Source organism: Camelus bactrianus, chromosome 11, assembly GCF_048773025.1.
Source record: "Camelus bactrianus isolate YW-2024 breed Bactrian camel chromosome 11, ASM4877302v1, whole genome shotgun sequence".
Taxonomy (NCBI): Eukaryota; Metazoa; Chordata; class Mammalia; order Artiodactyla; family Camelidae; genus Camelus; species Camelus bactrianus.
In genome coordinates, this window is record NC_133549.1 from 13,940,578 (window position 1) to 13,963,494 (window position 22,917).

The following is a 22,917-nucleotide window of genomic DNA, read 5'->3' on the forward strand; positions in this document are numbered from 1 at the left end:
GATCAGGCCTTGCATCTGAGCTGTGGTGCAGCACACACGGGCAGGCCAGGAGGACGCTCTGCCTCGGGAGTGTGGGGCGGTCCTAACGACCTGCTTGTGAAGACACAGAGGGGGTCTGAGTTGGGGTGCCTCTGGGGGAGCCCACATTTACTCAGGAACTTATTTATCAGTGGAGAAGGCGATTAGTTAGCAAACTTTTTGTCATGTAGGGCCAACCCTCTCCGTGCTGTCGCGGGCTCTGAGTTGACCCCAAGAGATAGATCATGTTCACTTTTGTCGTTTATGTGCAGCTCAGTCCTGACCCTGGATATCAGAATACTAATTGTAGTTTGGGGCTTCGTACTTTTTAGATCATAATTTTAAGATCAATTTAGGGAACTGATGAGATCCTGATGAATAACTTTCAAGTCTTCAAAAACGGATTTCCCCTAAGAATACAAACTATGGCAGAAGGCATGAATTGGATTTTACTTCTGAGCACACAGTAATCCTTGTCTCCTTTGCCAGAACTCACGTGGCACTCTGAGAGCTAGTAGGACCCCTGCGGTTGGCTTGAAACCAGCAATAAATCCCCTGGGGCTGCCAGGGCCTTTTTTAGTTCCTGCTCGTCTAGACTCTTCCTGTGTTTTCCACGCTGGGATCTGGGAGAGTTAGTAGCACGAAACAGTGGTGAAAGGCTTAGTTTGGAGTCCTCAGACCCCTGCTCACCACTCGGCAGCTATGTAATCTTGGTCAGGTTACTTAACTTCTGTAAATCTTGCTCTTTTTCTCTAAAATGGCATTGCAGAGGAGATGAAAAGAAACGTTAAACGCGGTGTGCCGGGAGCGCAGTCTGTGAAACTTCATCACCATCCTCATCATCCTGACGTCATCCCAGCCACCGGGATGCAGGCTGCCTGGGGGCCGGCTTGCGGTGAGTACCTGGGATCTGCTGGTGTCTGTTTTCAGTTCAGGTGCACATCAGAGCTGTAGCATTTTAGAATACGTGTAATTAAATATTTTGGTCTGTTAAGTTCTGAAATGGGATAAGGAGAAATGCTACGAAAACTTCCCCGGAAATACTGAAACTGGAAATCTGAGTTGACATGTAATGGGCTAACTCTGGAGAGGGGAGGGCCTCTCCATTCCTAGCTTTATAATGGTCTGCTGACAATCCAGAGGCTCTCACTTCTGCATTAAGATCTTTGTTTATGTCATCTTGACTGAAAGAAGCTGAATTAACATGGTAACACTGAGTATGTTAGCTGACTTTCATAGAAACCTTGAGAAAGAAGTTAATTTTCTAGTGCTCACGTACATCGCTGGTGAGCTTTAGTCAAGCTGGAAGTCAAAATGAAAAGTCTTACATTTGTCTTCATTTTTTTTTCTTTAAGGATGTCTGAAGTCCCACCAAGTGAACAGTGGTTACAATGGCACATTCTTAATTGGGTGACTGTAGAAAAATAACCTTAATTTAAAAAGTAAAAGGAAATATGCTTTTTCGCTCACTTGCAGGACATAAAATTGGTCACAAAGAAAAACACACCCCAAATTTGGGCTAAAAAATATGGAAATAAACTGTTTTATATTATGATTAATAAAGTCCCAAAATGGGTGTTAGGGAAACACATCTTTTGAGTGGAAAGATTCCAGTAAAGCGATATGAACAAGACGAATGTCAGTGGCAAAGGGCAAAATAAACTATTACATGTAATACGCAGTTAGAAAAAAGAAATATTTTATATAAATTACAAAGCCTGTAGATATCAAGTATTGGATCCTTATGAAAATTCTAGATAAACAAAATATTTTTCTATTTCATCAACCATAGTTCTGTGTCTTTGAAAATGTGTATTTGCTAATCCCTTAGAACTCAAGTCTATAAAGAGAATTAAAGACATTGAGCATAAACTTTAAGCTGTATCTAAATTACATTTGTTTCTCTCAATTTAAACTATATTTAAAACTGAGATTAGTTCTCATCCCATCACTCTATGATCTTTGCAGTCAAAAACAACTTTTCTTGCTACAGTTGTTCACCAGAAGAAGAGACCAGGAAGTCATACATAAACTAAACCAACTAGAACAGTCACATTTTAAAGACGACTATAATAAAAAAAAATTCCCATTGCTTTTAGTTGCTTTAGCAGTTTTCTTGCAAAAATTATTTCAATATTTATAATCATTAAATATATTAAAGAGTCCCCACAGTAATACTACCCCCATATACGCACCACTGATGTTAACCCATTTGCTGTATGTTTCAGTTCTGTTTTTAAAAATAAATATTACGTATCATCCTCAAACGTTTTTATACATTTAGTACAGATTAGAGGGCATAAACCTTACAATATTCTAGTTTTGTGTTGTAACGTCCACAACAATGGTATGTTTGATAAGCACCCTCTTCTCTAAGCCCATGTGCTGTTGAAGACTACATGGTGAATAATAGTCATTGAATACTTAGCCATTTAGTGTGGTATCACTTATACTGAGATGGCTAACGAGATACTAAGCACAGCTCGTGTTAGGAAAGTTTACAGCCTAGTTAAAATGCCAAAATGAAAAACTGTAGAGTTACAGTTTTTATAATATTTTACCTAACATGTGTAGAATGGAGTAATCCCCAAACATATAGTACATGTGCTTGTTTTAATTAAGAAACTCTCTATGCATAGTTTTGCATACAATATTTGGAAAGGGCAGATTGATATGTCATAAGTTTGGAAGATGAACTTATTTAACATAAAATGAAGAGCTAATTTCAGAATAAAGTCATTCCTCATGGAGAATGTTTTCTTTTGTGTGATCCCTGACTGAACACTTAGTGGTTCCCAGCAATAAAAATTCACATCAATGACGGTGTAAGAATTGGTTAGTCATTATGGATCATTATACCAGAATCTGTTAAGTTCTTAGGTGAGATGATTGGTATCATAAGATAGAGAAGAGCGTTACTAGTCTCAGCAGGAGAGAAGGTGTTCATAGGCGTATTCTTTACGTTGTTCATTCTACTGGAAATAAGCTAAACCAGCTCAGTAAGTATGCAGGTAATGAAAACTGAAAGTAAGATGTAAGCTGCTACGAACTTACTGGCAGATATTAATAACTAATTAGATGCTGCAAAATGTGCACCGTAGGTAAACTGATGAAAAGCCTTCATTTTACGGTGTCTGCATGTTTGTAGGATTGACATTTGCAACCTTTGGTTTGCATATACCTATTTTAAAGTATCTTAAATGAAAGTCATGACCGAGGAAGAAGAGGTAAATGTTTTCTTGCCCAAACTGTCTCAGATCCCGCATTTTCTTAGTCACAGCCGTTTGTTAAATGGCAATTTGGCAGGTAATTGCATGGAATGTGGTGGGAACTAGATATTGATATCTGTGGCGAATGCGTGAATTTCTTCAGAAATAGATGGCTTTATAGTGAGGCTAACGGGTACCATAGTCTGAATTTAGAACTCCTCAGTGATTCATACTGGCAGATATCATCCCATCCTTTGTTGCAATTCCTTGTGATCTTAGAGTATGAACTTGGTTCTGCTTTGTGCCGCCGCGTCTGGCATAGGCATTCACCATGCATTTGTTGAATGCATTTCTTAAAGTCCTGTGCACCATGCTTTTCTATGGTTAATCTGTGAGAAGCATGGTGCACCATGAAACTAGATACTGAAGAATTCTCTTGATCAGAAATGGAGCTAATCCAAGTTTAAAATACCATGTGTTGGGTCACCTTTACTTTGGAGACGACCCGTTGCGGGCATCCAGGCGAAAGACGATTCTTGCCTGCGATCCCGAGTGCTGGGTAGCCCCTTCGGGAGGCAACAACGCCGAGCCTGAGCCCGGGGTTTAAGGTCAGAAGGGGCAGGCGAAGGGGCGCAGGGGAACCGAGGGCGCAGGTAGAAGGCTGCGCGCTCTTCGGGGCGCTCGGCTCCGATACCCGGCGCGGCCGGTAAGCGGCGCTGGGCCTCGGGTTTGGCGGCCCCGAGGAGCGGGCTGCGGATCACCTGCAGCGGAGGGGAGTCGCCGAGCTCCTCCCCGCCCGCCCGCTCGCCCGCCCCCATTCCCCGCCCCCACCGCGGCACCCGCCCGGGCGCCGCCGGCTCCGCGCACTCGCCCGGAGGAGCCGGGGCCGAGCAGTCCGCCTGCCGCAGGCCGAGCGCGCGAAGCCGGCGCGGCGGCACTGCGGGGCCGCCTCCCCGCGCGCGTTCCCCGGGCCGGGTCGCCGTCCTCCCGCACAGTGCCGCGCGGGGGGCTCCCCCTCAGCTCTGCAGGCGAGGACCTACTGGCGCTCGGCCCCAGGCAGCCGCGGCCCCCTCCCGCCCCCGGCTCCGGGCAGCGGCGGCGGCGGCAGCAGCAGCAGCAGCAGCAGCAGCAGCAGCAGCAGCAGCAGCAGCAGCAGCAGGAGGAGGCAGCGCGAGGGGCCGCCACCGCCACCAACGCCGGGCTCCGCGGGTTTCGGGAGCCGGCCGGGCCAGGAGGCGCGGAGCCATGGCCGATGGGGGCGAGGGCGAGGATGAGATCCAGTTCCTGCGAACAGTAAGCGCCGCGCGTCTCCTGGTCCCCGGGGCAGGGGGAGCCCGGGCATCCGCCTGCGGGGTCTGGGCAGAGTGGCAGCGGGAGGTGGGACGCGCGGGCGGGGCCGGGGTGTCCCGGGGGATGCGGGAAGCCCGAGCCTCACCGGGGGGTGCAGGTGTGCGTGTCGGTGCGCGCGTGTCTACAGCCCGGGGACGGAGCGTGGCGAGCGCGCGGCGAGGGGGTCGGTCCCGCGGCGCGGACATTCGGCGCCGCGGAGCTGCCGGAGTCGGGGACGCGGGGGCGGCCGATCTGGCCTGACCCGTCGGCAGGGCTGGGACCTTCGGGGTGGCCCGTGGGGCACTGGGGCCGGCGCTGCGCTGTTTCTCGGGCTTTCGGGCTGCACCCGCGCGCCGTCACGCAACCCACGGATTCACCGGCTCCGCGGGGCGCGGACCGGGGAGTGGGTGCAGGACATTCGCCGAGATAACCCCCAAGTCAGGGTGCTGAGCGCGGAGGGGAGTCGCCTCCGCGGTCCCCGCGGTGCCTGGGTTGGGGCCATGGTGGTGCTGTGACTGCTTGCAGATCGTGGAAGGGATGGAAGCGAGTGTGTGTGTGTGTGTGTGTGCGCGCGCGCGCGCGGGGGCGGCGGGGGACATCGCGAACGCGTCGTTCTCTAAATGTTGGCTTATCGAACGGCAAGTGCAGCAAAGTGTGTGTGTGTGTGTGTGTGTGTGTAAGGGCAGGGTGGCTGCCCGGAATTTCCACACTGGGTGGCAGCAGGGAAGGGTTGGCTCCGCACTAACACAATTTCTTCTCCTTAAGTACCTCTTGGCACTGCTCCTTCCTGTCGCTGTTTGTTCGGCCGCTGCAGATACTTCCCTGGCCGAGGCTTGGGTCACCTCAGAGCTGGGACTGCGAGCCCCTCGACCGAAGCAAAGGCCGTAACTTGTTATTAAGAATAACCGACTGCGCGTTTGCAGCGTCCTTTCCGCCTTCCCTTTTCCTCCGCTTGTGTCTTCCCCTCCGAAGGGTTTCCCCTCCCAGGATCCCCTGCCCCCGCCCGAGGACTGCAGCTTCTCCTGTCTCTTCCTTGCTGAACAGTGAGAAAGCTGTCACTTCCCAGTTACAGCTACCTCCTCAGTCACAGAAAATCGTAGAGATATTTACGCTCTGAAATAGTAACCAGATAGCAACCCTTAGGTGTGCAGTCTACAGGGTGTATTTAGGTGCGCAAGCGAGAACCGTACGTTTGTCCAAGAACATTGTTAAGTGGCTGGTTTTCCCATTTTGCTCTTCTAATTTTTTTTTTTTCGGCATTTTGCTTTGAGTGGTGGGGAGACTTTAGAAAGGGTAAAATTCGGGGTACACATCAGACGGCGAATGATTTGACCTAATAGCTGCCTGGTATGCGTGCACCATGACATATGCCGCTGCTGATGCTCCTGGCCCAGGACCCAGCTCTGAGAGCCTGTCCACCAAAACCTTGCTCATCGGAAATATTTTAAGCCCACGAGTAATACCGTTTTTTTTTAAAGTGGAAAACCGTCTATACATTTTTTTAAATACATAATAAAAGCCACATGAAAAGATGTTTCTCAGTACCATTAAGTCTTTTGTCCAGGTGGATAAAATATTTGTTGCTGTGTAATTTTTAAATTCAATTTTTTTCCAAACTCCACAGGGTTAAAATTAGCTAAAAATTTTTTGGAAGGCTTTGTGCACCCAAGGGCTTCCTGCAGGCTCAGATGTGAAGCCAAGCTCACGGAGGAGGTGTTATCAGAATACTTAATGGGGACGGAGGTGCCGTGCCTGTGGGCGAGGTTCTGTACATATAAAGTAATGTCAGCTGCCTGCCCCAGGACAGCTGCCTGTCAGCCCGGCGACACCCTTGATAAGTGGGACCTGGGTCCAGATCTGGCAGTCCTAGGCTGGGGGTTTTCTTTTAATAAAGCAGCCGTCGGGTGTTGTGCTGATGATAAATGACCTTGAAGGAGGTGGCACAATGAAGCAGGGGAATTTTTTTTTTGGGTGAAGCATTAACATCTAAAAGGAAAACATGCCTTTCCCTCTCCTGTTACAGGTTTGGTGTGGAAATTCTCCGTCCTTTACCACTCCTGTCTGCTACCCTTGCTGCTTTCCAATTTATTCCCTTTTTAACCAGAGAATGTTAATGGCTGAGAAATGTTGATGGAGTTAGGAATGGAGAGAATGGAGTTCTTACAGTAAACTCATCTCTTTTCTTTCTGGGGCATTTTTTTTCTTTGTTTTGTGCAATCTTGTCAATATGAGTTATTCCTTTTTTTTTTTTTTTAGTAGCCCAGGGGGTATTAACAACCTGTACATGTAGATAAAATGGTTGTAGGTTATGAATGAAGCTGTTGTGCTTAAAAAGGAAAATCAAACTGGTAGTTGTTAAGAGGCCCTAATTGTGCGTCGGACCAGACATTTCGTATGTTCTGAGTAAAGCACCCTATGTGCTAGATTTTTATTCAAGCACTGCAGCTCATTGAAGAATTTCTGGCATCTTTCTGTCCACAGAAAGCTTTTCTTCTTCCTTCTTCTAGAAGAGGTTTGTGATCACTGCTAAGGGAAGCAAAGGTGAAACCTTTAATGGACTGTGTCTGCTATGAATCAATTCCCTGTGTGAAAGGAAGTTTTGTCAGTGTTGAGCCTGGGCTGGTCCCTCTCCCATCTCTTTTCCATTATGCAATTGTGAGTTTGCTAAGGTTCCTTTCAGGTGTCATGCGGATGAGAGATCATCTTCCATCAAGCCCACGCTGATGTGTTCTTCTTGAAGAGAAACTGAGAATACGTACATGAAAACGCTAGATGCGCTGGGACACTTAGAAGGATCCTGTCATAAAATAAGCCTTCAGCCCATGATGGATTTATTCACTGTCATATTTAAACATACCCACGGTTTGGAAGGTATTGTTTATTTTACTTTAAAACTGTTACTAACGTCCCAGTATAGCAGTGAACTGGAATTCCTTGACTTTGAGAAAACCGTGATGTAAAATAACCTTGTTATTTAGAGTTGATTCCTCTAAGTGCTACGTCCTTCTGTCATTTGTGTGGGCAGAGTTGAGTTCTCTCGGGGTATACTGGGTCATGTAGTTTTGTATTTATATATAGGTTGAGACTTCAAACTTCAGACTTACTCCTGGCTACCAAAACTATTCCGGTAGGAGAGCTTTTAGCTTTCCGGGGCCTTCCTTTGCAGAAGGGACTACTTCACCGCAGGTCTCTGGTCAGCGCTTAGACACCTTGCTCACTGCTGATAGGAAGCATCTTGGACGGTATCCCCAGTGAATAGCAATGATCACAAAGCACGGAGGCCAGCGCACAACACCGTGAACTAGGTTGGGCTGGAGTGTTTAGCCCTGGTTTGTAGACGTACCAGGAGGGCAGCTGCACAGAGCCAGCTGCTCCGCATGTAGAGCCAAGCCTGCAGCTCAGCCCTCGGGCAGGTGCCCTGTGCGGGAGAGAAAGGCTGCTTCGTCAGCTGCTGAAGCGTGATTTGGTTTACAGCAAACAGGAGGCGCCCTCCGATTCCGTAGCTGTGGGAATGTCTCCGAGCACAAACGAGAAGGCAGGTGGGCAGGGGGAGCTTGCCCCGTTTGCTCGCCTGATAGCGAAGGCATGAGGGGCTTCAGACAGATGTGCACTGTGGTGTTTTTTTTTTTTTTTCAAGAAATGGATGGAAAGCCCACCCAGGTTTATTGTTTTAACTTATTATTATTATTATTATTTTAATTTAGAAGTTGGCGTGTGCACATTGGCAGGAAGGGCTGGATCTGGAGCACTTAGGGCACTGACTTACTTGACATTCAATCTCATTTGTACTTTGGCTTTAGGTAAGTGTTTTTATCAAAGCCAAATTGCCAGGGGAAGGATTACACCTTCTGGGTGATGGTGCTTCTGTAAATAGCCCTGGGGGAGAGGGAGAGATACCTAGCACATGTTTATCTCCTGACGCTCTTGACATTATGGGAATTTGGTTAATTTATTAAAACATTTGTTGAACACCTTCTATATGCATGGCGCGATAGTAGGTGTCAAGGAAGCCCTGGAAATAAGGAAGGAAGTGGTCTGCAATTGTAACTGCAAAGAAAGGATTTGGAGGCTGCTGTGGAACAATTAGAAGGAAAAAGCACACTGCAAACGTAGGATATTTGAGTTGGAAAACACCTTTAGAAGACGCCACCCGCCCACCCCTGCACCGCCCACCCCTGTCGTTTTGCAGGGAAGGAAACCAAAGCTCAGGGAGGGGAAATGACTTGGCCAGCGTCACACTCCAAGTTGGTGGCTGTCTTAGTGCGGGCCACTAGAACAGCGTACCGCAGACTGGGTGGCTGACACAACACGCATTTACTTCTCACAGTGCTGGAGGCTGTCCAGGGGAGTCCACGATCACAGTGCCAGCAGACCCAGCGTGGGATGAGGGCTCTCTCGCTGGTTTGCAGATGGCCGTCTTCTTGTTGTGTCCTCATGTGGCCGAGAGAGAAATCCTCTCTTGTGTTTTTTCTAATAGGGGCACTGATCCTGTTCATGAGGGTCCCACCCTCACAGCCTAGTCACCTCCCCACTTCCTGCTAGCATCCCCTTGGGAGCTGGGATTGCAACCTGTGAAACTCGGGGGGACACGAACACTCAGCCCATAACTGCAGCACGAGAGAGTAATGCAAAGTGCTCAACAGTCTCTGAAGAATTGCCAGAAAGGTGCTTTATCAGTGCACATTCTTCTCTGTGGAGTAGGTCTACACCCACCTGCCCCACGGAGGCGTCTCTTCACCGTCACACGGTTCAGTGTCTGCACTTGCCCTCTTGTCCTCCCAGCCCCTGACGAGGAGGTTACTTTCCTCCTTCCTAAGTGGTGCTCCCTGGTGTGTCCTGTGTCTCTGTACGGTACCTGCTCTGCCTCTTCTCCACTTGCTCCTTCTGCTTGATCTTGAAGCATGCTGATTTCTCCCATCTTAGAGTTTCTTTGTTTGACCCTGAGCCTTGTTTAGCTCCTCGGCTCCTCCAAATGTGGTCTCCACCCACTGCTTGTCTCCACGTCTCCCTGTAACTGTTACGCAGCCTCTCTTCCTGGTTGAACTCCCAGTAGGAGATGGTACTACCACAGCCCCTCCCCTGTGCCAAACCTGAACGTCCTGCTCTCCTGTAGGCCTTACAACCGCTACTGACCTGGTGATCCTTTTTGAAGCTCCTCTGTTTGGCTTTGGAGCTAGGATACATTCTGAGTTATTTTTATACATTTCTGATCATGCTTTTGAGGATTCTGTTCACTCCGTCTTCTCTGAGGTTTTGGTTGTCCCAAAAGATTCTGTCCTGTCTCCAGTTCTGTCTCTTCCACCTTCATGAGCTTCTCTGCACCCCGGAGTCTGGGCTCCTTGGAATAATGGAGTTTGAAAAGCCTTACCAGTGGCTTCATCCCGCTTGGGGAGCCAGAGGAGTGGGGGGCTCTCCCAGAGCCATCCCTTCCTATAGAAGGAACCCACCCAGACCTGACAGCGCTTGGCCCCTCGTGTCCAGCTGCCCACGGTCTCTGCTTTCACTCCCGCCACCTCTGGACACACCTCTGGACTCTGGACACAGCGTCCTGAGTGCACCTGTACCCTGTCCTCTGAGTGGCTCTTCCTCCCTGTGGCTCTGTGTTGGCCAGTGGCTCTGGCTTCAAGTTACCGGTGTGATCCTGACCTTCACAAGACCTGGGCCTGAGGCCGAATCCACCGGTACCCAGCTCATGGACTCAAGAAAGTTTCCAAATGTTTCCTTGCAACGTGATGGTGAAACTTTGTGGGGTGGGGTGGGGAATGAGAGGGCAGCCGTTCTGCTGGAGCGTGGACTCAGAGGCACGTGATGGTTACGGGAAGGGATGTGGAGGAGGGAGGGGTCATGTCTGATGATTGTGGTCCAGGCTCCATGGAGGAGGCAGCGTTTACAGTCAGGCTGGTCCTGGCCTCACTCTGATTTTGTAGTGAAGGAGAATGAAAGGACCTCAGTGTGGTGGCTGCCGTTTATTTGGCTCTGGGTAGCCCCGTTCATCTCATTTCCCAGAGCAACTCATCTTGTCCATAAAGCCGCCAACTGCTGTTAGAGAGACGGGGAAACCGAGGGCTGGGAGGCGAAACTACCTGCTCCAGGGCAGTTTGCGAGGAAGTGCTATCGGGGGTGGGTCTCAGGTCTTTCTGGTACCAAACCCCTTTCTTTCCTTCCCGCCTTCCTTCTTGCCTTCCTAGTCAGGGAAAGTTGTGAAGGACTGAATTTGGCCAATGAAGAAGGAACCGTGGGGGCCCTGTCTGCCTCCCGCGCCCATGGGGGTGGCCCTGCCTGTCCCTTGCCTTTGGGCTGTCTCACACCCTGCAGGCTGCGGAAGCTGAGGGGTGGCGGGGCTTCCTGGACGCTGGAGTCTTGATCGCAGAGGAGGCAGAGGGTGCCCGGTGGACTGCAGGTGTGCATACACAGCAGTTTTGTGCTTCGCGAGCAAAGGCATTTCAGTTTTCCTGATGGGTGCTTCTCTTGGGATGTTCTTTGGGTTTTCCTGTGAGCATGTGGTTACACCATACTGGTTCTTTCATTTAATGATGAATTTGGTAAAATCTTAGACACATGTTCACTTTACTTTTGTTTTGAGTCAAGCTTTGTCCTTTAAAAATATCTTTACTATCACTCGTCTGCCCTTTGAAGATGGAGAGGATTTTGATAAATGGGGGCCAGGAGGTGGGCTGGTGGGACCCCGGGGAGGAGCGATGTGCAGCGTGTTGGGGCTCTGTTCTCTCATCCCGCGTGCGTTCTTCCCTGTCTCTGCCCTGCTCTGTGTCCAGGAGGCTCCTGTTGCCCCAGGCACGGGAACCCCTTCCTCCCCTTGTCACCCCAGAACAAGGGGCTGGCACCAGCTTCCCACTGGGGCTGGTCACCCAGTGTCCCTCCCTCTCTGTTGAGCCCCATCACCCTCCCCGCCCCCGTCTCCGTCTCCCGTCCCTTCATTAAAGGGCTCTCCAAGAAGCCCTTTGAGATGGATGTTTCTCTTCTCAGCAGGACTCTGGCGGAAACTGGAAACACATGGCGCCGTGTCTGGGAGGGAGACTGTGCGAGCGGTGGGGGGGTCCTGGAGGAGTCGGGAGGCTTGACACTACCAGGGACAGGGGTTTATACTTAATTCACAAGGTGAGGAGGGCCCTTGAAGTTATTTTTTTCCCCCTCTAGGGAGGGAAATGGGTCAGAGCTGTCTGTTAGGAAGATTAATGTGGCAGCAATTTATAAGATAAATTGGGATATAGAGATCAGAGGGAGACCAGAGCTAAGAAACCTATTAGGGACAGTCACCGTCGAGTTGGTGCAATATAACTCAGCCTGGATTTGTGTGGTGGTGTGGGCGTGGGGGGGGGGCTTAAGAGGGGCCGCTGGAGAGAGGGTGACCAGCCTGGGTCGCTGACTGGATGCAAGGAAGAGAAGAAGACAAAGACGAGCCAGGAGACTCGAAGAAACGACGGACAAGGGACAGTTTTGGGGGAGGCAGTGGGGCTCGTCTGGGGTGCACTGACTTTGAGGTCTGTTGTGGCTGACTTGTTTCCCCCTCAGAATGGCACGTTGGAGCCTTGGCCCTCAGGACCTCAGGCTGTGATCTTAAATTTGGAGACAGCGTCTTTGCAGAGAGGGTCAGGTTAAAATGTGGTCGGTAGGGTGGGCCCGAATCCAGCATGACCGGGGAGACGGGGCTCAGGCACGTCCAGAGGGAAGCCGACGAGAAGACGGCATCGGAGCGATTGGAGCACCTACCAGCCCGGGGGGTGCCCACGGCTCCCAGGAGCAGGAGAGGGGCTGGGGCCAGTTCCCCTCACGGCCCTCTGGCCCCTGAGCGCAGACCTCTGGCCTCCGTCCAGAGCTGGGAGGCCACACGCTCCTGTCGCTGCGCCGCCCGGGGTGGTGCTTTGTTAGCGCTGTCCCAGGACAGCAAGGCAAGGGGCAGAGCTGGACACGCAGACATGGTGCCCTGAAGAGAGGGTGGGCCCACGGGGACCGGGGACTGGACGCCACTGGGTGATAGCGGAATGGACAGGCCCTCAGACTGGGAGCAGAGAGCCCGCTGTGGCGAAGGCCTGGGGTTGGGGCGACCATGAAGACCTTGGACGTGGTCTCCAGGGCAAGGGTGAAGGTGGCCGCCAGACTGCAGGAGGCTGTGAGGACAGAGGGCGGCTGGAAGGAGGGAAACAGCGGTGACCCAGGTGACGTCTTCACCCTGGCAGTGGCGAGGGCAGGGTCAGGCTCCGGGAGGAGGGCTCCGCCCAGGCCGGGGCAGGGGCCCCCGTCCTCCACCCGCTGCACGAATGAGCGTACACATCCCTGCTGTTAGCAGGTAATTCCTTACTGCTTCACCTGATTTGGGAGCACACACTGTTTCACTTGGCTTTAGGTTAGCTTACGTAGTTTCGTTTTCTGCTGGGGACCTTTCGGTAAGCAATTACAGCGAGAGCGTCGCTGGGTCTAAGCTGGGCGGGCCCCGTCTGGATGTTGCCTGGTGCAGGTGGTTGAGTAACCAGCAGGCCTGAAGCACGGGCATCTCATTAGGACGAGCGGGGGGAGTTCCTCTTGCTAGTGGCTTGATTTTTTTCCATAGCTACTGACTCGAAAAGATTGCAAGGTTTATATATGTATTTACAAATAAGTTTTTGGAAATCGAGCATATTAGAACAATTTTCTGACAGCTCAGGTCAGCAGAACATGTCAAAATATCTTAGGAAACAAAATGATTTTGCTGATAGTAGCTGCCCTTGGCTCTCCTTCTGGGATAAATAATTTGACTGGCTAAATAAATTTCAGTAATTTTTTTTCGGAAAATTAAGCTATTAACATTTTCTGAGATATTTAATTCCCATATAACTTACATTTTAATGGGATTGGCACTATACTGCATATACAATTTATAGCTTGCAAAGTTCTATTTTTTAAAAAGTCTAAGCAGTAAGTGTATGTAGCGTTTAAGTGTGCAAATCCCAACTGGATTCATACTTAACACCAGTGATAAAAAATAGACGTTTTCAACAAACGCCTGCACTTAACCACGAAGAATGAATGTGTGTTCATCTCTTCAGCACCGCAGTCGTGGCCCACAACATTCTCACAAGGGAACTCCTTTTGAGGTGATGATGGTTATAGGATCTGCTCAACCAGCCAAACCACTTGCTTACCAAGCATCCAATAGCTAAGATGTGTCCCCTTTTGCCCCATCAAATTAGATACAGCGTGTCTTACCTTACCTAACTGTATAGATGTGTCATGTGTACGTAACTCTGTGTATCTGCGTATGCCAAATGTCAATTAAATTTATATACTCTGTAACTTTCTAGAACTTTCTTCAACCAGTAGCGTACTAGGTGGGGTGTTCAGTCACGTTATCTGCCTGGTGGTCTCGCCCAGGACTGCCAGTGCGTGCCGGGCACGAGAGTCCTCACGGTTTTAAGGGCAGGGATTCCACCTCTCCACACGCCGGGATTCGGCTGAGGCTGGGCCCTCGCTCATGCATATCCAGGTCTCACTGCTTCCTTAGAGAATGAGATCACTCTCGTGCAAATGGCAGGAGGATTTGGGAATCTAGTGGAGGCAGAAGAGGGGTTGGACCAGGCAATCTAGAGGCTCCTTCCTCTACGTCTGGGACGCTACCATCTTTCCACCTGGTTACAGGGCTTGTGGACACTGCTCCAGAGGAGGGGACGTGAGGATGGTGACACTCAAGCACAAGTTAGATGATGGGGAGATAGCGCCCCAACATTTTCATTCTGGAATAATGAAGAAACTGCCCCGTCTACTGTTAGTGGAACGTTTTCTAGTTTTGGTCCTGCCAAGGACATTTTCTACAGAACAGAATTTCGAGAATTTCACACGATTGACAGAACGAGAAATAACGGCATAAGTTCTAACGAACAAAAATATTGCTCTGCAAAGGCCGAAAGCAAAGACCTAGATGTCAGTAGAGAACGGTGTCACGGCGGTTTCAGGCGGTCACCCAGCAGGGGGGGACAGCGAGAGCGTGTCGCCATTTCCCTCTCCACGTGGGCAGACTGAAGCCCGGGGTCTGGTAGGGGGTGTGTGTGCACAGGTATCCCAGGTGTCTGAGGATGTCTGAGGGTACCTCAGAAGTCTAGAGATGGACTTGAAGCTCTCCGCATCAAAGATGGTGACACTGTCGCACTCGGATACAAATCGTGGAGCAAACTGAAATCTGACCGAAGGAGCTGGCAGATAAATCAAGGAGAAGGACTTGCAGATCTTTGTGTAAGAGAGAAGATGAGTAATGGCCCCCTCTTCTGCTGTTCAGACCATCGGAGTCAAGAACTCTGCTTAATTTAGCAGCACGGCTTCCACGGAGGGACCCAATACTGTGGGCAAATGGAGTCTGTTTTTAAGGTTAGATAAATTCAGCCTATTTTTATGGGCAGGGGAAAATTATTGCTCGAGTGTTTTTGATAAGATTCTTCCATGCCATGAACTGAATGAAATACTGAGAGCATTACCGTTTTTCACATGAGTGAGGCGGAGGGCAGAGAAACGACCATAAATTATAGGACACTAAGGCTGTGTATGTTTTGGGTGCTGAGTTAATAGGTTTTCAGCTTTCACTTTTGTTTAACTGCACGGTTGGCTTGTGGCTCCTCCAGGCCACTGTGAATGCTGTAAATGTTGGGCTGACCGTGTGTTAGGCTGATGTGTCCATTGAACGGTGCGTTATGGATGCACCGGTGGGGCCATGATGATCCCTGTGTGTATCTCCCTGCGTTCAACAAAGACGTATTTACTGCCTCCCGTGTCACAGGTGTCTGTGACGTGCTGTGAGCTCACTTAGGGCTGCTTTCTTCACTTGTATTTTAAGATGGTTCCCAAAGAGTCACTCATAAATATCTTAAACTGGAAAGGGCTGAGGCTGGAACCCAGTTGCCAATCCAAGATTTCCTCCTAGGTCTGTGTCAGGTAAGTTCTGTGTTACCTGTAATCATCCAGCCCACATTCTCCCGCTTTATCCAAGGGGAAATTAATGAGCGTGACGAAACAAATGCTGGCTGAAAACGCTCATGTTGGTATCCATAGAGAGAGACTGTGTGTAAATGTATATGTTTCTGTTACCGTGAGGGTGTGCTTAGCATTTCTAAATACCTGTTATGTGGAAGGCATTCTGCTTTGCTCCATGGACGTAATAAAATACATAAGACATGGTCCTTGCCTGCAAGGAACTCTTCCTAAGACTAATTTCGTTACCTTTCACAGACTCCTTTCTTCTGTTAGATTTGTCTTAAATAAATTAAAAAACCTTGGAAAATAAAGTGTAATACATAACATACCTGCGGTCAGGTACGTGGCTCCCAGGTGTGCTGCTTGCTGAGCGTCTGCAGGGTGGACACACTGATGTCCCCACACGCAGGTCCAAGCCGTGCGTGCACCCTAGAGGCCCCCCGCAGACCTCTCCGCATCGCCACCTGCCTCTCCGAAGGGAGCCGGTATCCTGACTTCCAGCAAAATAGGTCTGTTCTGCCGCTTTCGCACTTGATGTAAATGGATAATGTGACACATGCGCGGTTGTGGTTGGTCTCCTGTGCTTTCTGTTGTGTCTGTGAGACGCGTCCACGCTGCTGCGTGAGGGGGTGGCTGGCTGCTGACTGTCACTGCTGGACGCCACTGCTGAGGGATCGACAGGGAGTTGTTTCCAGTCTTTACTGTTGGGAATAAAGCTGGTACTGATATTCTCAAGTATGAAATACGTAAACGACTGCGTGAAGTCCGGGTATGTGCACATCCTGTGGGGTACGTGCCTGTGTGTGGGACGGCTGAGGGGAGTGTCCGACCCTCTGCTTTCTAAACAGTTTTCTAGGGTGGTGGTACCAATCAGTGCTCCCGCCAGCAGCGCTTAGAAGTGTTAGTGCCCAGAAAAGTTCACGATTACGGTGCATTGCGTTGTGGTGCTAATTGGCATCTCACGATGACTTGTGGCGTTGAACACCTTTTCGTGTCTTAGTGGGCCTTTGGGTGTGCCTATTCAAGTGGTGGCCTGTTTCAAAAACAAAGCTGTCTTTTTCATTAATTAGTTGAGAGTTTTTATCTAGTCTACATACATCTCATATATGTCATATATGTCTCTTGCAAATGCCTTCTCTGTCACGGTTTCTTTTTCACTCTTCGACTGTGGTCGAACCAGTTTTTATTTGAATGGATTTCAGTTTACCAGCGTTTTTCATTCATGGTCTGTGCTTTCTGTGTCCTGTGTAAGAGGTCTTGGCCAGCCTACCCAGAGGCCGTGAAGATGTCCTCCCCAGGTTACCTTCTAGAGCTTCTTATTGTTTCAGCACTGACACTTAGCTCTGTGACCCACCTGGAATGGACTTTCTGTTTGCCGTTTGAGGTGGAGGTCACCCTGGTGTCCGCTTGGCCCAGCGCCCTCCCCCGTCGGACAGGTGACCGTGGGCAAGGCTGGCTGCGTTTGCACCCCGGCTTCGGCTGTGCTGGTCTGTGTGGCTCTGCTTGCCCCCATGTTACAGCTTAATTTGTTCTTGTTTTATATTGTCTTGTTATATGTGGGTGTTAGCCTTCTAGCTTTCATTCTTCAAAATTCTCTTTGCTGTTCTCAAGCTCTTTCATTTCTGCCTAAAGTTTGGAATTACTTAGCTCGTAAATTTCCACAGAATTAACTGCCGGAATTTTTAATGAGATGGCCCTGAATCTATAGATCATTTTGGGAAAACGTCACACCTTCACAACATTAAGTATTGTTCGTAATCTACAAACATGAGTTACCCTTCTGTTTACATTTAGGTGTTAAATTTCTCTCAGTCATCACATTCAGTGTTCTATGAGAGGCTGGGACATTTTTTGGATCAGGTTTATTCTTAGGTGCCTGATGTTTACTGATGTTAATGCAAATGGTATCACTTAATAACTGTTGCCCAGAACGTAAAAATACGCTAAGTTCTTTTATTAATTCTAACAGTCTCTCTGTAGATTCTTTTAGACTTTCTGTGCCATTTGTACACAATGACTGTTGTATCTTTTGCTTCCCAACTTTCCTTTGGCCTCATTGCACTGATCAGGACCTCAAGATGTGACAGATCTTTGATGCCTGCCCTCAAATTGAGGGGAAACTTGGAGAATTTCATCCAGTATGGCGTTTACTGTGGTTCTCTGAGAGGTTTGCTTTGTGGTTTTAAGCAGCTGCACTCAGCTTGGTACTGGGAGTCTCACCCTCTGCACAGGCAGCTTGAAAATATGTGGGTTTAAACCTGTCATCTTACTTTTTCATTCCGTTGGTTCTTGGTACTTCTCTGTTTTTTCATTTTTTGCCTTCTTTTAGATTAATCAAGGATTGTTAATGAGCCCCTATTAGCTTGAGAGTTAAATACCTTATTCTTCTTCTCATGTTTACACTAGAGATGATAACATGTATCCTTAATTTATTAGTATCCACCTCAAGTGAGTACTTTCACATTTTTCTGGGCAATGCAAGGAACTCATAACACTTCAATTTCATTTACTCCCCTCGGCTTTTTGTACTGTAGTGTTGGCGTAGTTAAAAAAAATACATATGTATATATATGAAATGTTATGTGCATATATGGCATTATTATTGTTCTCTTGACAGTCAGTATTCACTCAGACTTACCAGCATGTCACGCTGCCTTGGACCCTCCGTCCCTTCCTGCGTTACAGTGCTCACACGTGGGGTCATTTCTCTGCTGTTTGAAGAACTCTCTCAGGGTTTCTTTTATCAGGGGTCCACCAACAGCAAATCTGCTAGCTTTTGTTTGTAAACATCTATATTTCTCTTCATCTGAGCGTAGACTTGGCAGTTGCTAATGGTTTTCCTTTCAGTCCTTCTGGCTTTCATTGTTTAGTTTGAAAGGTCAGCTGAAGTCTTAATTGTTTTTTTTGTTTTTAAAGGTGATATTTTCATTCTGTTTGTGTTTGGGATTTGTGTTTGCAGCTGGATATTTTTCTTGCATTTTAGAAAATTCGTGGCCCGGGCTTCCTCCAGCACTGCTTCTGCCACACTCTCTCACTCCCCTCCGCTCCAGCTCTTCGGGGCTCCAGTTACACGTGTTTTGCTCCTTTCCACCGTGTCCATTCCTACACCCTCATCTGTGTTTCACCCCTTTTTCTCTTCGTACTTCAATCTGGATATTTCCTTCTGACCTGTCTACCAGTTCACAGACCTCTTCTGTTTGTCCAGTCAGCTGGTGAACCCATTTATTGAATCCTTAAATTTTCAGTTATGTTATTTTTTTAGTAATAAGATTTGCATTTGATTCATTTTCTAGGTTCACATTCTCTTGTGATAGTTTTCCTGTTTTCATCTGTCTTTAAAGATATTTATTATAGCATTTTTGTAATAGATGATTCCAATCAATGTTTGTGTCACAGGTAGATTTGTTTCCATTGCTCTTTGTTTTCCTCTTGGTTTTCAAGTGTTTGGTCTCCTTTTCTGGCATGCATGGTAGTTTTTAACTGAAAGCTGGACATGATGTAAGAAAAATTGTCAAGGTCTGGTGACATCTTCCCCATGTATTAGTCCATAGAACATTCCATATTATTCTGTTGATTTACTAGTAACATTGCAGAAAAAAATGTGTTACAGCTCAGTGTTACAGCAACCTGGATCTAAGCACTGGGAGAGTTGGAGAACTCAGGTTTATTATACCAGCGGGCCCAGAGGAGTTAACACTCCATGCTCTGAACCCCATCTGTAGGTTTACACAGGCTTTCATAGGCTGCCAGTTTACACTTTGCAACATCATATGCAAATAAGATATAACAAAAGTTGACTAGGAACAAGCTTTGTAGAAATGGACCAATCAGGAGGGAGAGAAATAACCAATCAGGAATGAGGGAAATTGACCAATCAGGAGTGAGAGAAATAACCAACCAGAAGTGAGCTCCATGCAAATGGACCAATCAGAAGTTAGGGAAATGGACCAATCAGGAGTGAAGGAAATAACCAATCAGGAGTGAGCTCAGGGAACCAATAGAATTTTAGGGGTAAGTAAGGCGTTTCAGAGGCAGAAAGTGAGATAGAGCCTCTGGGCCAGGGAACCGGGCGGTGCTGGCAGGAGAGTAGTGGCCCTGCCGGTCTTTTCCTGGGGTTTCCCGCCTCAATAGCTGGTGGGTGGTTAGAGCACGGGTGCAGTGGGGCGAACTCTTCACTCACAGGTGCAGCTCTCCAGTCTCATCCAAGTGCCCGGGGTTTCACCTGGACTCCCTTGCCTGTGGATCCTGAAATCTAATCCAGCCTCACACTGCCCACTTCTCTCTATCCTACTTAGGGAAATTGCCTGCAGGCCCACCACATCCCATGATTTGATTGCTAATGCCTTCAGATAATCTTGTATTTCATCCGGTGTTTACGGTTGTAGTCAACAGAAGGGTTAGTTTGATACCAGCTTCTGCGTCATAACAAGGAACTGAAGCCTTCCACCAGAAACTAACTTTCCGTAGTAAATAAAATTGTACCACATGGGGTTTTTTTGTTTTGTTTTTGTTTTGTCTTCTGTAACTTGTTTTTAAGAAACTTTAGGTTGAAGTACTTTAAGAGTCTGAGGAAGCTGCAGAGGCAGCGGAGAGAAACCTCATATACACTCCTCACTGGTACGTCTGACTTAGGTACAGTGTAACATCAGAAGCAGAATATTGGCATTGGTATGAAGCGTGTGTAGATTCATGTAATGCCCACCACAACCAAGACCCTGAACTATTCTGTCCCCACAGAGGTCTCCCTGGTGCTGCCCCTGCGGAGAGGAGTCACACCCGTGTCCTCAGTCACCCTCACTCCCACCTCTCCTAACCTTTGTTTCCATAATGTTGTCCCTTTGAGAGCGTTATACAGGCGGACGATACGGCCTGTGACCTGTGAGCATGGCCGTTTTCACTCAGCCTGATGCCCCCTCCACACCGTGAATGTCTCTGTGTTTCCGCCAGTGGTGGATGCGGGATCCGATTTTTTCACGGCCTCACCGCGTTTGATGCTGTCACTGCTGTTTAGTTTCACTGTTTCGCGGCTAGTGATGTCCCATCATGGTCTTAATTTGCATTTCCCTAACGACTAGTGATAGTGAACATCTTTTCATGTGCTTATTGGCCATCTGTATAATTCTCTTTAGTCAAATTCTGTTTTTTTTTTTTAATGGTTGCATTTTGAGTGTTCTTTATACATTTTGGGTATGAGTCCTTTATCCAAAACGTGGTTTGCAAATGTTTTCACCCAAGTCTGTAGCTTATCTCTTCTTCCTCTTAAGAGAATCTCTTGAAAAATAAAAGATTTTAGTTTTGACGAAGTACAACTTAACAACATTTTCCTTTTGCAGATTGTCCATGTAGTCTCATGTCTACCAACTCTTCACCAAGGCCTTGGTCATGAGTATTTCCTTTTATGATTTCTTCTAAAAGTTTCATAGTTTTATGTTTTACATTTAAATCTATGATTATTTTGAGTCAATTTTAGAATGAGATGTGAGGCTGAGTTTCTTTGCTTTATTTTTTGTCTACTGATACCCAGTGACTCCAGCACCATTTGTTTAAAAGACCGTCATTCTTCCATTGAATTCCTTTTGCACTTTTGCAAAAAATGAGTGGCCATACTTGCGTAGGGCTGTTTGTGGGTTCCGTGTTCTGTTCCATTCATCTATCTGTTCACCAATACCACACAGTCCTGAATACTGTAGCCACTTAAGTATTGAAATCAGGTAGAATATTTCCTTCCACTTTATACCTCTTTTTCAAAGTTGCTTTACCACTGTATTTCATTTGCCTTTCCAGGTAAGTTTTAGAATAGTCTTCTCTGTATCTACCAAAATGTCTCACTGGGATTCTAATAACAATTGCATTAAACCTGTATATTAATTTGGGGTAAGTTGGCATGTTGACTATATTGAGTCTTCCGATCCATCCATGTCCACCAGACCAGGGGTTTTGATTTGGCTTCCTGCACTGTCATGGAAGGTTCTTCCTGCCCAACTCTCTTCAGTTAACATCATGTGCTTTTTTCACTGCATCATTATTTCTTTACTTTCTTTAGCTGAGTTTTGTTTTGTTTTTTTTAACCTGCAAACGTGTTAATTTCACACACATTCTCCTTGACAATGGCAGGAGAACCTCCAGCGCGTTGCTCTACACAGAGAGTCCGCTGTGCAACCAGTCAGGCCACACAGCTAAGTCACTAGCAAAGTCAACATTCCATGCCTTAATCGTTCTCTTTTGAAAGACGTCTTCACAGCAGTCTTGATCTATAGCACTGGTGCTTGGCTTTCTCTCTCGGGCCATTTTCTTCAGAGAAACAAAGTTTTTTTCTTTTCTTTTTCTTTTTTTATACTTCTTCAAAATAAGTATACACAGTATGGTGATTTCAGCAGAGCCACTGTGACACCCAGAGAAGGGTGACTGGCTGGGTCTGCTTACCAAAATCAGCAGAATTCATGCCTTGACAAAAGTGCTAGTCGTATAGGTCGTGAGCCTTTGACACAGGGCGGGAACAGCTGAGGCTGTTGTCGCTCCATACGTGCTGTTGAAAGTTTTGCTATGATGAGTAAGATCCTGTTGGCTGTACACCTGTCCCTTGCCACCATGGCCATTTGCGTAGACAGATTCTCTATCTCTGTCTGCAGTTCCACGATTTCGCTGGTGGGTGGAAGTTCTCTATGCCTAGGGATTAAAAAGACATCCCATTTGTTAATTTGGTGTCATCCACCCTACGTTCCTATGAGGATTACAGTTGCCCTGACTTTTGCAAAAACGGGCTTGGGAATGTGAATTTCTGTAAGGACGTTCTTACTCTATTGTGACTGAAGCCAATATTTAAGTGAATTCTTATTCACCAAAACCCATCTTTATGCTGAGTGACCGAGGTCTCCCTGACTCTGTTTTCTGGCTTTTGTTGTACAAAGTGAACTTCCTGTCACTGTTACTAGGGATCTCCTTGTCCTGGGGCCCGTAACTGACATTTTCTTCTAACCTGCTCCTCGGGGAGCCAGTTGAGAAAAATCCATAAAACAGAGACAGAGTCTCTTGTATCCTTTATAAAGTTAGGCACGACAGTAGCCACTTCAGGAGATGCTCTTTTCTGAAAAGAGCTCATTAAAGTAAGAGAAGTTGAATGATGGATGGGGGAAATGGCTCTTTAGGACATCATGATCTGGAGTTGAGGTTTTTTTTTTAATGGAGTGTTGGTGAACACATTCTAGGTCCTAGAGAAATCCGTGCAATGAATTGCAGCCGTTCCCAGTTACGCATCTTTTCCTGATTATCTGGCTGTATTTTGCCCTGATAAGAGAAAGCAGGGGTGGGGAGGGAGAGTAAAAAGACCCACTCACATGTTCAGGAATAGAATTTAAAGGGAGCGATTTTTACACGGCAATTTGTTTTATGTATTGATACATACAATTTT

The 22,917-nt window shown here is 47.7% G+C and overlaps 1 protein-coding gene across 7 annotated transcripts in view; it reads left to right on the forward strand.

Moving 5' to 3' along the window:
- The first annotated feature begins 4,074 nt into the window (after window positions 1–4,074).
- RYR2 (ryanodine receptor 2) overlaps window positions 4,075–22,917 on the forward strand; it is a 543,025-nt gene continuing 524,182 nt past the window's right edge. For all 7 annotated transcript variants that reach the window (XM_074373272.1, XM_074373273.1, XM_074373274.1 and 4 more), the window contains exon 1: window positions 4,075–4,520. In XM_074373272.1, coding sequence (XP_074229373.1) covers window positions 4,473–4,520 — 48 coding nt within the window. In that variant the 5' untranslated portion in view covers window positions 4,075–4,472. The remainder of the gene's footprint in view (window positions 4,521–22,917) is intronic.